At 46.5% G+C, this 11933-nt stretch overlaps 1 protein-coding gene across 1 annotated transcript in view; it reads left to right on the top strand.

Annotated features, from left to right (window-relative positions):
* Window positions 1-10827: 10827 nt before the first annotated feature.
* LOC146192229 (arginine kinase-like) overlaps window positions 10828-11933 on the top strand; it is a 71400-nt gene continuing 70294 nt past the window's right edge. Inside the window, exon 1 of the mRNA XM_084602398.1 lies at window positions 10828-11073. Coding sequence (XP_084458524.1) covers window positions 11036-11073 — 38 coding nt within the window. The 5' untranslated portion in view covers window positions 10828-11035. The remainder of the gene's footprint in view (window positions 11074-11933) is intronic.

Raw genomic sequence — 11933 nt, 5'->3', positions numbered from 1 at the left:
GTCGCCATGGGCCATGTGTGCTCTGTAGAAAGCACATTGCTCACATTAGCAAGTCTACGCGACGGCAGATTGCCCGTCACGCACCGATTATTGGTCTGGTTTACTTGACGCGGTGGGGAAAACAAAATTTTCATCCTGCGAAATACTGCTGCATGGTACCGAGGCACGACGTCGCCTTAGAGGGGAATACCTTCAGTGCCGCATAACGTCACGTGGCTATTTTGGAGCTCGTTGCAATAAAATTACAATAGAATAATTGGGCCGATCCTCAAAGTGCATTTTCCACATTTCGCACAACGTACTAAACAGGCCTGAAGCCATGGTTACTTCTTGAGCCTATGTTAGTCGCAGCGCCGTGACCAAGTAATGAATGCCAACCAAACAATGTGCACTGTGACGAATACCATAACACTCTCTGGTGGCTTGATTTTATCTCGTTCATAACACTCTCTGGTGGCTTGATTTTATCTCGTTCAGCTTCATCGTCAGTGAATGCATCCGCAAAGATACGTTCGTTGAAATTATGGGTTGTGTGCCTTGCCGTTGTGTATTCGTGAGATTTGTGGCAACAGGAAGCAGACTAACGGTAGTTCAGCCACGCTTTACTTGAGCATTTCAGATGGAGCTGCAAAATTTCGACTCCTTGCCTCTGAAGTCTCGTGCTGTGAGACGTCACCTTTCATACAAAATTTCTGAATTTAAAAAAAAAAACCTGTACGTGACTTGTTAAATATGCTTGCTTAGTGCTATTTTCAAGACGCAAGTTACTAATGTTATCATCCTCCAAACACAAGGCTTACTATCTTTTTCGTTGGAGGTAAATAAATGGCTTTCTTTATTAGTACAACTCGTTTAAACTTTTATCCATTTTGCTAACGAAAGTACACCCATTCCCGCCGGGTGAATTCAGTGTTATATTGAGTGGGATGGAATCGTGAATGTGTTCACCGTAAAATTGTGTGCAATGCTTTTTCATTACTTTTTAATTTCGTACATGAAAATATGATGTGTTTATGGTGGCCACATATTTGTGTAGTCCCCATGTAGATTTATGTTGTGTTGCGAGAATTAGGTGTGTTAATTAGTGTCCGGTAGGAAGGTGACATCGACTAGATCACTTCCACCTCTCGTTGACATGCTTCACTACGTGCAGTTTGTTGTTTATTTCATTATCGAATGAAGCCATTTCGCCCTCAGTAATTCCTCTCAGCTACTTTTCAACGTTAAAAAAGTTATCTCCCTCTCGTTTCTTCGTGGCTACATATGTAGCAAAACATACAGAACATACCTGTTTATCTTTTCCAGCTGTTATTTATTATGCAAAACATCTGCTCGGGGTTCTTTTGCAGTGGCGTGTAAATTTTGGCTCGATGGCTGACATTCAAAATACGCATGCTACCATCGTCAGTGCAGCTTGCATAAATAGTTTTGTTTTCACAATAAAGTTGGTAGTTATAGCTGTGTTGTAATCCTTTCTTTGACCACTGTGTATCTTGCACTACAGCCAAATTCTATTGCATTTCTGTATAGTAGTGCCGCGGTACATATACTTAGGGATTCCGTGCAGATGACAGTCTGGTATCCGGAGGGAACGAACAAGCGCAGACCGCAGCTCATGGTAGACCCTTTATTTACGTCAGAGAGAGCGTGTGAGCTCGAGAGAAGAAAGAGAGAAATGTGCTGATGATGATAGCACTGGTGCGTGAAACCTAAGCCGAAACTTGTGTGGGATACATCACCTCCCGCTTTAAAAAACACGAAACGCGCGTAAAAGCACAGTATGCAAACGGGCAGAAACAGTAAAGTCAGTATTGAAGTCTGTCAGGTGGACGACAGTCTCTTGCACTTCGACGGAGCGTTTGTCCAATGTCGTTGCTTTGCGGAGGAGTTGAACTTGCTTTAACCACTGGAGACTGCGGTTCAGATGTCGTTTCAGCTGGTGCTGGTTCCGCGCGATCTCCATAAGTAGTTGGCTCGTTGTTTGGAAGCAGTGCCCAGGGCGGTGTAGAGTCAGAGCTGTTTTCGGGTACGCGAGCTAATTTAGATACATTCCACATTTAGATGCATTCCAGACCGTCACTTAAGAGAAAGGAATTTCGGCCTCTCTTTCTGACTGCTTCAAATGGACCCATGTATGAAAGCGATGCCTTGCCTCCAGCTTTGGAAATCCTTAACTCGAACGAAGTCACCGTTTCGAAATGTTGGGGCTCTAGCACCGCGTCTCCTATCCGTATACTGTTGGGTGTACGACTGCTTAGCTTGCACCCTCTCGCGAACTGGCTTCAATACAGCATTAGAGTGTACGTCGCCCCCAGAGGGCATTCCAGCAATACTGAGCCGTGTTCTAAGTTGACGACCGGGTAGCAGCTTCGCGGGTGACAAGCCAGTCGTCGCGTGCGAAGTAGATCTGCATGTACCGAGGTAGTCAACCAAGGAAGTTTGCAACGGGCGTTTCTCCAACCTCGCCATTTGTATCCAATCTTTGATCACCCTATTGAGTTTTTTTAGTGCGCCATTTCTCTGGGGGTAGTACACTGAAGAGCAACGATGTATAATGCTCCTCTCGCGCACGAACTCCTCGAACATTGAGATTTGAACTGTGGTGCGTTGCCAGTTACAATTTCATCCGGGAAACCCTCGCGGCTGAATACTCCCTGCAGGAACTCGACAACAGTATGCGACGTTACTGTCGGTGCAAATGCAACATCAGGCCACTTCGAGTAGTACTCAGAGCCATTATGTATCGACAGTTGGAGGGTGCCCATTCAAGAGGGCCTACAATGTCCATCTCGAGCTTTTGTCATGGCTTGTCTGGGATAGTCACAGGTTGCAAAGGCGTGTGAGATGGTTTAGCAGACTTATCGAGTGTCGGGCAAATTTGACACTGACTTATAACTTCCTCAACTGGTTTACCCATTCAGGGCCACCAATAGAGTTCACGCAGCCTTTGCTTGGTTCTTACTATGCCAGGGTGGTTTTCGTGTGCGGAGCTGACTAGCGTAGCCTTCAGCACATCGGGGATTACAACTCTTTTCCCCTCGGAGCAGCAAGCCGTTCTCCTGAGACAGTTCCTCTCGCACGTCAAAGTAAGGAAAGACATCAGGTGCCACGGACGTTTTCTGCGGCCACCCTTTTGTGACATACCCCACAATCTTTTGCAATAGCTCGTAAGCAGCGGTATTAAGCTGCAGCTGCTCTTTTGTCACGGATGACACGACCGAGACTATTTCTTCGTCTACGGTTTCATTTAAAGCGCTTTCAATAGGGAGACGCAGAAGTGCATCTGCAATGACGTTTTGAGACCCTTTATGATACTCGATCGAAAAGTTGTAGTACAGTAAGCGAGCAGACCATCTGGATATTCGCAGAGACCGACGTCCTACGCCAGCTGACGAAAGCAAAGTAACCAAAGCTTGATGGTCTGTGCGTAACACAAATCTTCCCCAAAGATAGACATGCCCATGCTCGCATACAAACAGACATGCCGAAGCCTCTCGTTCACCCACGGAATTTATTCGTTCCGCCGCGGTCAAGGTTCTCGATTCAAATGCAACGGTGCACATTTATTCACCATCGCGTTGCTGAAGCACAGCACTCAAGCCCTTTTCGGAAGCATCCGTGGTGACGATTACATCTAAATCTGGGTTGAACATCTGTATGACGGGACTAGCTGACTTTTGATGAGATCAAAACTGCGTTGAGCTTCCTCATTCCAATTCAACTTTTGATTTGACCTCAAAAGCTTTCTCAACGGTTCGACCAGATCAGCAAATCGGGGAATAAAACAGGAGTAGTACCCCACAAGTCCTAGGAAAGAACGCAGTGTTGAGAGATCATGAGGGGCAGGCGCTTTCACAACAGCGTCTACTTTGGAAGGCAATGGGCACAAACCTTTCCCACTAATGACGTATGTCCCAAAACGTGCAGCTCAACAGCGAAAAGACATTTATCATTTAGCTTCAATCCTGAAGCACTTATACTTTGAAGTACCTGTTTCAAATTTTCATTATGTTCCTGGCGTGTCCTTCCCAAGACGATTATGTCGTCAATGTAACAGAGCATACCCTTGCAGTCCTTCAACAACAGCTGCATAATTCTTTGGAAAGCCGCAGAAGCAGAGACCAGACCAAAACATACTCTTTTGAATCGAAACAACCCATCATGAGTGATAAAAGTTGTTAGGTCACGACTCTCCAGTGTAGGTTCAACTTGGTGGTACGCAAACGCCATGTAAGCTTCGAAAAACACGTCCCACCTGGTAGTTGATGCAGAAGTTCTTCCGTGTGCGGAGAGGAAACGCGTCGGCGATGACAGCTTTGTTAGCCTCGCGGAAGTCCACGCACACCCGAAGCGAGCCATCTTTCTTTCGCATGACGACTATGGGGGAGACCCACTCCGACGCAGACACGGGTTCTATTACCCCCTGCGACTGCAGACGGCGTAGCTCCTCGGAAACGTGCTCTCGCAGAGTCAAAGGCCGGCGCCGCAGTTTTGCAGAAACCGGAGGCACGGACGAGTGACGCTGGATGTGATGCACGAAGTTCTTTACGAGCCCGAGGCCCGCCGAGAAGAGGTGCGAAGACTGATCCTGCAGCTCGGCGGGAGCGAGGGGGGAGAGTCTGCGTAAGCGACGCTGCGGCAGGTGAAAGTTGAACCGACGATGTTTATGCCCAGACTGCCTATGGCATCGAATCCCAGCCAAGATGTGCCTTTGGTCGTGATATGGAACAGCCCACCGGCGGTGGTTTCGCCATGAGCCACGTCGGTCAGAAAGCATCCGACGATGTTTATCTCTCCTCCGAAGTAGTTGCGGAAGGTGACAGCAGGCAAGCACAACGCATAGACATCCGCGAAGAATCTGCGGTAATGTTCTTCGCTCAGCAAAGAGACTGTAGCGAAATTCAACAAGGTTGACGACTGGGCAAGTTGGTAAGGGTTCATATTTAACCAGCCGTAGGACGAGACACAGGGAAGAAGAGGACAGGAAAAGGCTGGACTAGCAACTGAATGTTTATTGAACGGAAGAAAACAACGAAGACTCCTTCCGAGAAGCACGCGCACAACCCAACCGGTGGAATGGCAGGAAATTGAGAAGAAGATGAAAAAGAAAATTCAAATCCAATTCAAAGTCAAGGTCTAACTAACGACTTTTCTAATAGAGCGAATTCCTTACAATGAGAAAATTCAAAGCCAATTCAAAGTCAAGGCCTAACTAACGACTTTTCTAATAGAACGAATTCCTTACAATGAAGACAAGGACAAGTGTGTGGCTAAGGCATCGGTTAGCCTTCATTGTAAGGAATTCGCTCTATTAGAAAAGTCGTTAGTTAGGCCTTGACTTTGACTTGGATTTGAATTGTCTTTTTCATCTTCTTCTCAATTTCCTGCCATTCCACCGGTTGGGTTGTGCGCGTGCTTTTCGGAAGGAGTCTTCGTTGTTTTCTTCCGTTCAATAAACATTCAGTTGCTAGTCCAGCCTTGTCCTGTCCTCTTCTTCCCTGTGTCTCGTCCTTTGGCTAGTTAAATATGAGACTGTAGCGCCAGTGTCAACAATGAGAGAAAAAAGACGTTGCTCTATAGTAACTGTAGCACGAATTTCTTTCGGTTGGCCATCCTTATCGTTGACGTTTAGGATTGTAATGACAGTGGCTGTCTCTGCTTTCGGGCAGCTCTTCTTTTAGCAGTTTTCTTTTCCTTTGACTTACAGACACTTGCAAAATGTCCAATCTTTCCACAGTTGCGGCAGTGTCTGGCTTTTGCTGGGCATGCGAGAACTATGCTAGATGGGAAGCCGAACCACAGCGGTAGCAGGTGCTATGCGAGGGGCCGAATTTTGTCCCGCACGCGGTTCACAGAAGCGCTGACGTTGAGTTCTTCTAATTGGTTTTCTGCCTGCTCGATCTGCTTTCCAATGTCAACTGCGCATTGACGAGAGAGACAATCCCCCGTAAAGTAAGTGCTCTCGTATCTTTTGTGAAGTTGTTCCCTCAAGTAATTGGTCACGGATCATGCTGTCAGTTGCAGTTCTAAAATTGCACGTTGCGGAAAGTTCTCGTAGACCGTTTACGTAGGCTTGGAAATTCTCACCGGGTTGTAACGTGCGCTGACGGAACCAGTGACGTTCCACCAGGTCGTTGGTTGCTATTGCGATGTGGACATCCAGCGGTGCGATAGCAGCATTGAAGGGGTCTTTGTCAGGACTTGACGTGACACTTGCCCAAGGATCTGCGGTGCTCCTTGTTGCGTCGAGGCTGCGGTACACACATTGGCCTTCGATTCCGAGGGAGATAAAAAGTATTGCCTTGTGACGCTTGGGCTGTAGCTCGCCGCCTCCCACCGCTTCCAGGAAGTTCAGGAAGACCAGCTTCCACTGTTGTCAAGGTACTGCAGGTTCGCCTGGCGTAGGCAGGAACGGTGGGGGTGGCGGGAAATATCCGCCCGACATGTTGGCGAAAGTACAGTTTTCGGAACGGGAAACTATGCTTGAGTCCTCGTCGCCATTCTGTGATGTCCGGTATCCGGACGGAGGGAACGAACAAGCGCAGAGCGCAGCTCAGGGAGTCAGGGTAGACCCTTTATTTAGGTCAGAGAGTGTGAGCATGTGAGCTAGAGAGGAGAGCGAAAGAAATGTGCTGATGATAATAGCACTGGTGTATGGAAACGAAACCGAAACTTGCGCGGGATACAACAGACACTTTTTCAATTTCATTGCAGTCTTTTACAGCAAAACCTTATAAATGGCACCACAACTATGGCATATTTCCGAATTGTAAATTGCACACCGTGGCGACGTCTCGGGTCGTCTGAAAGAGTTAAAGGAGAACTTAATTTGCTGACACCTGAACACGCTGTATAAAAGAAAAACTTCAGGAGACATCGTAAAATTTTTAGGGGGTTTTTCTTACTTTAAACGGGGCATCCCAAACTATTTCGTGGCATTTGAAAGAGCTTTAACAGCGATGTTTACTTTAAAACACTTCAGGTCGTTAACTAAATGTATAAGAAACGCCCTTAGGAAAAAACAAATTTCTAAGTGGTGATTGCTGTTTCAAAGGAAAACGACATGAAACAATGTCTTGGTCACGAAAACGCAGAGGAAAGGATCCTAACCGCTGTCATGTGCAGCGGAAAAAACATTACTACCCGATTGCTTCTCACAACCAAACCTTCAAAGCTGCTCCGTTTACTATCTGCATTGCTTACGGCAGATTGGCTGTGCATTGTGGCCCCCACTGAGATGCCATACCTGGCGCTGTGTGAACCCCGGCTCGGATCAATAACTAAATGCAGCAAGCGATATCGCATTAAATATAGAGTATATTCGTGCACTCAAAACAGCAACAACCGCTTATAACACAAAGGGCGCCGCAAAACAAACCATGTTTACGCTATTTCTGAAACAGTAACACCGAAGTGGTGTTCTTGTGGTAGACTAACCGCCTGGCTTTGAAAGGTACCACGTTCGATCCATAGTACCACGGTGCCGGTTTTTCATTAAAGGATCTCTCTCTTTCTCTATCTCTCTGCTGAAACATATCTGTGCCGTAGCTTTGCTTTCCTATAAAAGCAACCAACCCGGAAATTCTAAACCTTTCCAACGTCCATCCTGTCATTCTAAAATACAGCTGTCAGGCTTTTCGTGATTGATTAAAACGCCCTAAAGCCTTAAGCAGTCAGCGTTCTTTAATAGTTTACCACCTATCATGCAACTGCCCCAGAATAGCGCCCTATGGAACAACGTGTTTATTTATTATCAGAAAATAACTCGAAACATCACTTGATCGTACACTCTGCTTCAAATGCGTAAACCAGCAATAATGTTTCTCAAGGGCAACAAAGTGAGACCGTTTTTGAATGTGTTTAATGTAGTTGTATACCATTTCGCCGGCTACCTATTCGCTGAACAGTGCAGGTCATCTAAACGCCTTCAAAGCAAGTGCCTATTAGGCCCTAAATTCAAATAAATGGCAACGCATCGTCTCTTGGATTTGCACCCTGAAGCGTAAATTATTAATGTGCTCATAAATACCAGTTAGAGGAGTAGCACATAGGATTGTGTGAAATACGAAGACCGCTACGAGGTAAAAAGAAACTTGCTGTTTGTTTTGTAGAAATGGCTTTCTTGTCCAAATCTAGAAACGTTAATGCTTATGGAGGTTAATAGCGCCTGTTTGAAGTGACAACCGCGCCTTTGTGGCTCAGTGCTTATGGCGTTAAACCGGTGATAACAACGAAGCGAATTCGATCCGGCCGCAATGGCTATTTTCTTATGGAAGCAAACTCAAGGCGCCTGTCTATGCAGTGTGTACTGCCAGTACGCGCTAAAGAAACCCAGGTAGTCAAAATTTCCGTAGCCCTCCACTACGGCGCACATCACAGCCTAAGCCGCTTTGCAACGTCAGATCCTCTGAACTAAACTCAACTAAACTTTCTGGTATGATAGCTGTTCTCCTGTATGGGCCTCTCGGTATAGTTTATGCTCCATATTCCGATCATTTTCACAGCTAGCGCATCTCTCGCCACTCAGCGGCTAACCGTAATCACGTACAGTCGTTACGTTCCTTTCTTTGTTCCGGCTGATAATACAACGCAGAAAGAACGCACGGCTGAAATGAGGTAAACACCGATGTTGCTAAGTTGCTTTTGGTTGTCCTGACCGGTGCCAGATGGCGCAGCGTGGTTAGAACTGAGGACGTCGCGTGATGAGCGGCGAGTTACTCGCGAGCAAGACTTGGGGAAGTATAAGTTTTTTATTTATTTTAGTAAGAAAGTGGTACTCGCATCCTGTGATGCATTACGTGCCCAATTACTGCCGTTAGTTCCGCCCAATGTGCAATAAATACCACTGTTACATTCCCATTTCTTCTCGGCAGTCAGTTTCACACTCATCGTCAGTACCAGTCTCGCACTTCAGTTGCCTCAGTATACTTGCAACCGCTGATCTGGCGCAAACAGTTTAAATAGCAGGCATATTTTAAATTCAGTTCAAGCTTTACTGGTAGTAAGCATACATAGGGGAGCCGCCCAAGCTTTTAGGACTCTCACGAGAGGTTATCCGAAAGAACTAAAAAACGAAGCAGTATACGTTTATTCGCATAGCTTGAAACGATAGCAATTCCCAGCACAATGACAAGTAAATAATGTAAATAAATTGTGTAAGCAAATGTCGCTGTGCAAATTAAAACACTGGTGCTCACTCTCATCGTACTTGTTCATTAACTGAATGATAAAAGATCTCATCTTTGTTAACCCACAACTACGTCAATTTCTGTTTCTTTCTTCTTTCATTGATCTAATATGTACTGTTTCTTTGTACTTTGCACTCTTGCGATATTTTGTCATACAGTTGCATGATTTTCCAATAGACAACTAAATGAACTAAAGTTACCAAATAAAAGTACCCTCCAGTTGAAACACACAAAATACAGCCACTGCAATGTGCCACACTTCGGTGTTTCATGTTCAGATTGTTTGCATCGCATTCTGTTTGTTCCGGAGACTCCATCGCTTCTTGTAGTTTGTCTGCCCGCGCTGTTTCAGTTTGATTCGACGCCATGTATTTCAAGAATTTATTTACGTTGAAAATGATAGATACGCCAAAGCAGCACGTGTTATATATATATATATATATATATATATATATATATATATATATATATATATATTGTGAGCCTTCTGTGGACCTTCTTTCATTTGTACATGCCATGATCTTCTTCTTTCATTTGTACATACCATCATCATCGTCCCGCGGCGCCGGGTCCGGCGCGCGCCTGGGTTCGTGATCGGATTAAAAACGCTAGACAAGGCTTGGCTGTCCTTGCCGTTACGACCTCGCCGTCTCGACCTAGCCTTCTTTTACAATATATATATATATGTGTGTGTGTGTATGTAGATCTAATAGTAGCGGCAGCGGGGCACCGGAGTCGCGACAAAATTATCAGGTCACATCGGCCCCCGCTTGTGGCAAAAGCATTTGTTGGGCGAGTTGGTGTTTTTGATAATCCATAACTACAGCGCAAATGACAGGACAGAGATGAAGGAGGGACACCACACAGCGCTGTGTGGTGCCCCTCCTTCATCTCTGTCCTGTTGTTTGCGCTGTAGTTATGGGCCACGCTTGTGTATATTTCAGAGGCTGACTGCCTTGTTGGCCGCGCGCAGTACAGGCTGTTTTCCAACTTCCAAATCTCAAAAAGTACCGAAAGAAATCATGCTTCTCGATCACTGTCATAGAATTCCTACACCTGTGCTGGCGTTGCACATGTGAGAAAACGCATGATCAAGCCTTCATTAGTCGCAAGACCAGAATACGGCTTCAGTTCGCAAAGTCGATTCACGTACTTTATCCCGAGAATTCTACTATCCAAACCTTGAAAGATTTATACACGGGACCTTGAATATAATGAGCTGCCTGAATGGGTCCTATCTATCAAGAATATGCGAGACCGATCGATTGGCGTATTCGTATGAGAAGAGAAAGAGGCAAAAAAAAAAAGAAAAAAAAGCCCACGGTGCGACCTTCAGCAGTAGGTCGTCACCGAGTCACGCGGCTCCAGGAGCAGACGGCGACGTGTCCGGTCTGCCGTCGTCTGCTCGGTGACGCCCACGGGTGTGCTATATAGGCGACGTGGGCCCACGAATCGAAGGACGCATGCGCTTTGGGAGCCCAAACCCGGAGCGGTCTAAACCGCGGCGCGGTAGAAAGAAACGCACAACTACGAAAATATAACCGGCGAGAGGGAAAGGGAAAGGGTGCAAAGAGAACGTGAACACCCCACGGAAGCTGTGGTTGAGGAGGATAAAGCGGAGCTGCCGACACAGGGTTACGTGTGCCTTTCGTGTGCCGGAGAGCTTTCTCTGTTTGACACGATATTCCATCCGCAGCGTTTTGTGGCCACCTTAGCAGGGCAGTGCTTCTGAGGAGTTCATTCGGTGTCTTCCCGAATACAGTGTTGCCCCGTTCTCCTAATAGGGACGTCGACTCCCTTCATACAGCAGCTCTTCCCGACAACTGGTCTTCGGCGACAGCGGAGTGATGTTCGCCCTGTGGGAGATCTACTGGCTTCTCAAAGAGTGAGTGCGAGCCGCTGTTTGCTGGCGCCGCTATTGAGAGCAGTGTGTGACGTGCGAATCTGGGCCCACGTGGTGTTTCTCTCTCTCTCTTTCGCTCTTTACCGGGAGAGCATCGTCCGCCTTGCTGACCCAGTCTCGCGGCCTCTCGAGGTGCGAAGGGAGAATCTCGCCACCTCCGGCCTTGCCATTGTGCGTGCAAGGCCGCACCGTGGGTCTGAAAACGCGAGCGAACTGCGGGCAAGAATAGCAACAATAATGGCAACAGGAGTTCCAGTGGCGCGGCACAATGTCAACTTGGCGCCACGTGGAAATCCCTGAACGGGTTTTCAAATAGCACGCATTCGTTGCGGAGGCCCCGTAGACAGAAGGGGTCGGTGTGTAAATATTTCGTTTTTATTCGTAAATATCAACTTGTATGGCTTAGATTTTTTTAACAGTTTGATTTGACCTTGATATGCGCCAGTCACAAGTTGTGCACGTAAGGACAATGTCAAGGTCACCGCTAGAAAGGCGCTCTTTACGGATTCTCCGTATCGGTCATTCCACCGTCTTATTCATATCTTCGTTCTTCCAGATAATAATCTTGTACGAGCCCATCTTCAGCAGACACAGGTTCATTTCTATCATAACTTTGAATATTCAGGCTTAGCTTGAAACAAGCGCATCCATTTTACCTGCACATGCACATTACGTGCGTTATGTGCCTTTCTCTAGATCCTAAAGTAGAGGTGAAAAAGGGATCTATTAATTCTAGCATACCCGGCCATACGGATTGGTGAAACCTGTGTTTGAATTCTCCTTCCTTTCAGAAGGTTAATTTGGGGGACTTTTGGAAGACAGTCTTAAAATATTGCATCTAT

This window comes from Amblyomma maculatum, chromosome 4 (genome assembly GCF_055883805.1).
Source record: "Amblyomma maculatum isolate TAMU_Amacu chromosome 4, ASM5588380v1, whole genome shotgun sequence".
Lineage (NCBI taxonomy): Eukaryota > Metazoa > Arthropoda > Arachnida > Ixodida > Ixodidae > Amblyomma > Amblyomma maculatum.
Note: the sequence above shows the minus strand (reverse complement) of the source record. Positions and strands in the feature narration are given on the sequence as shown.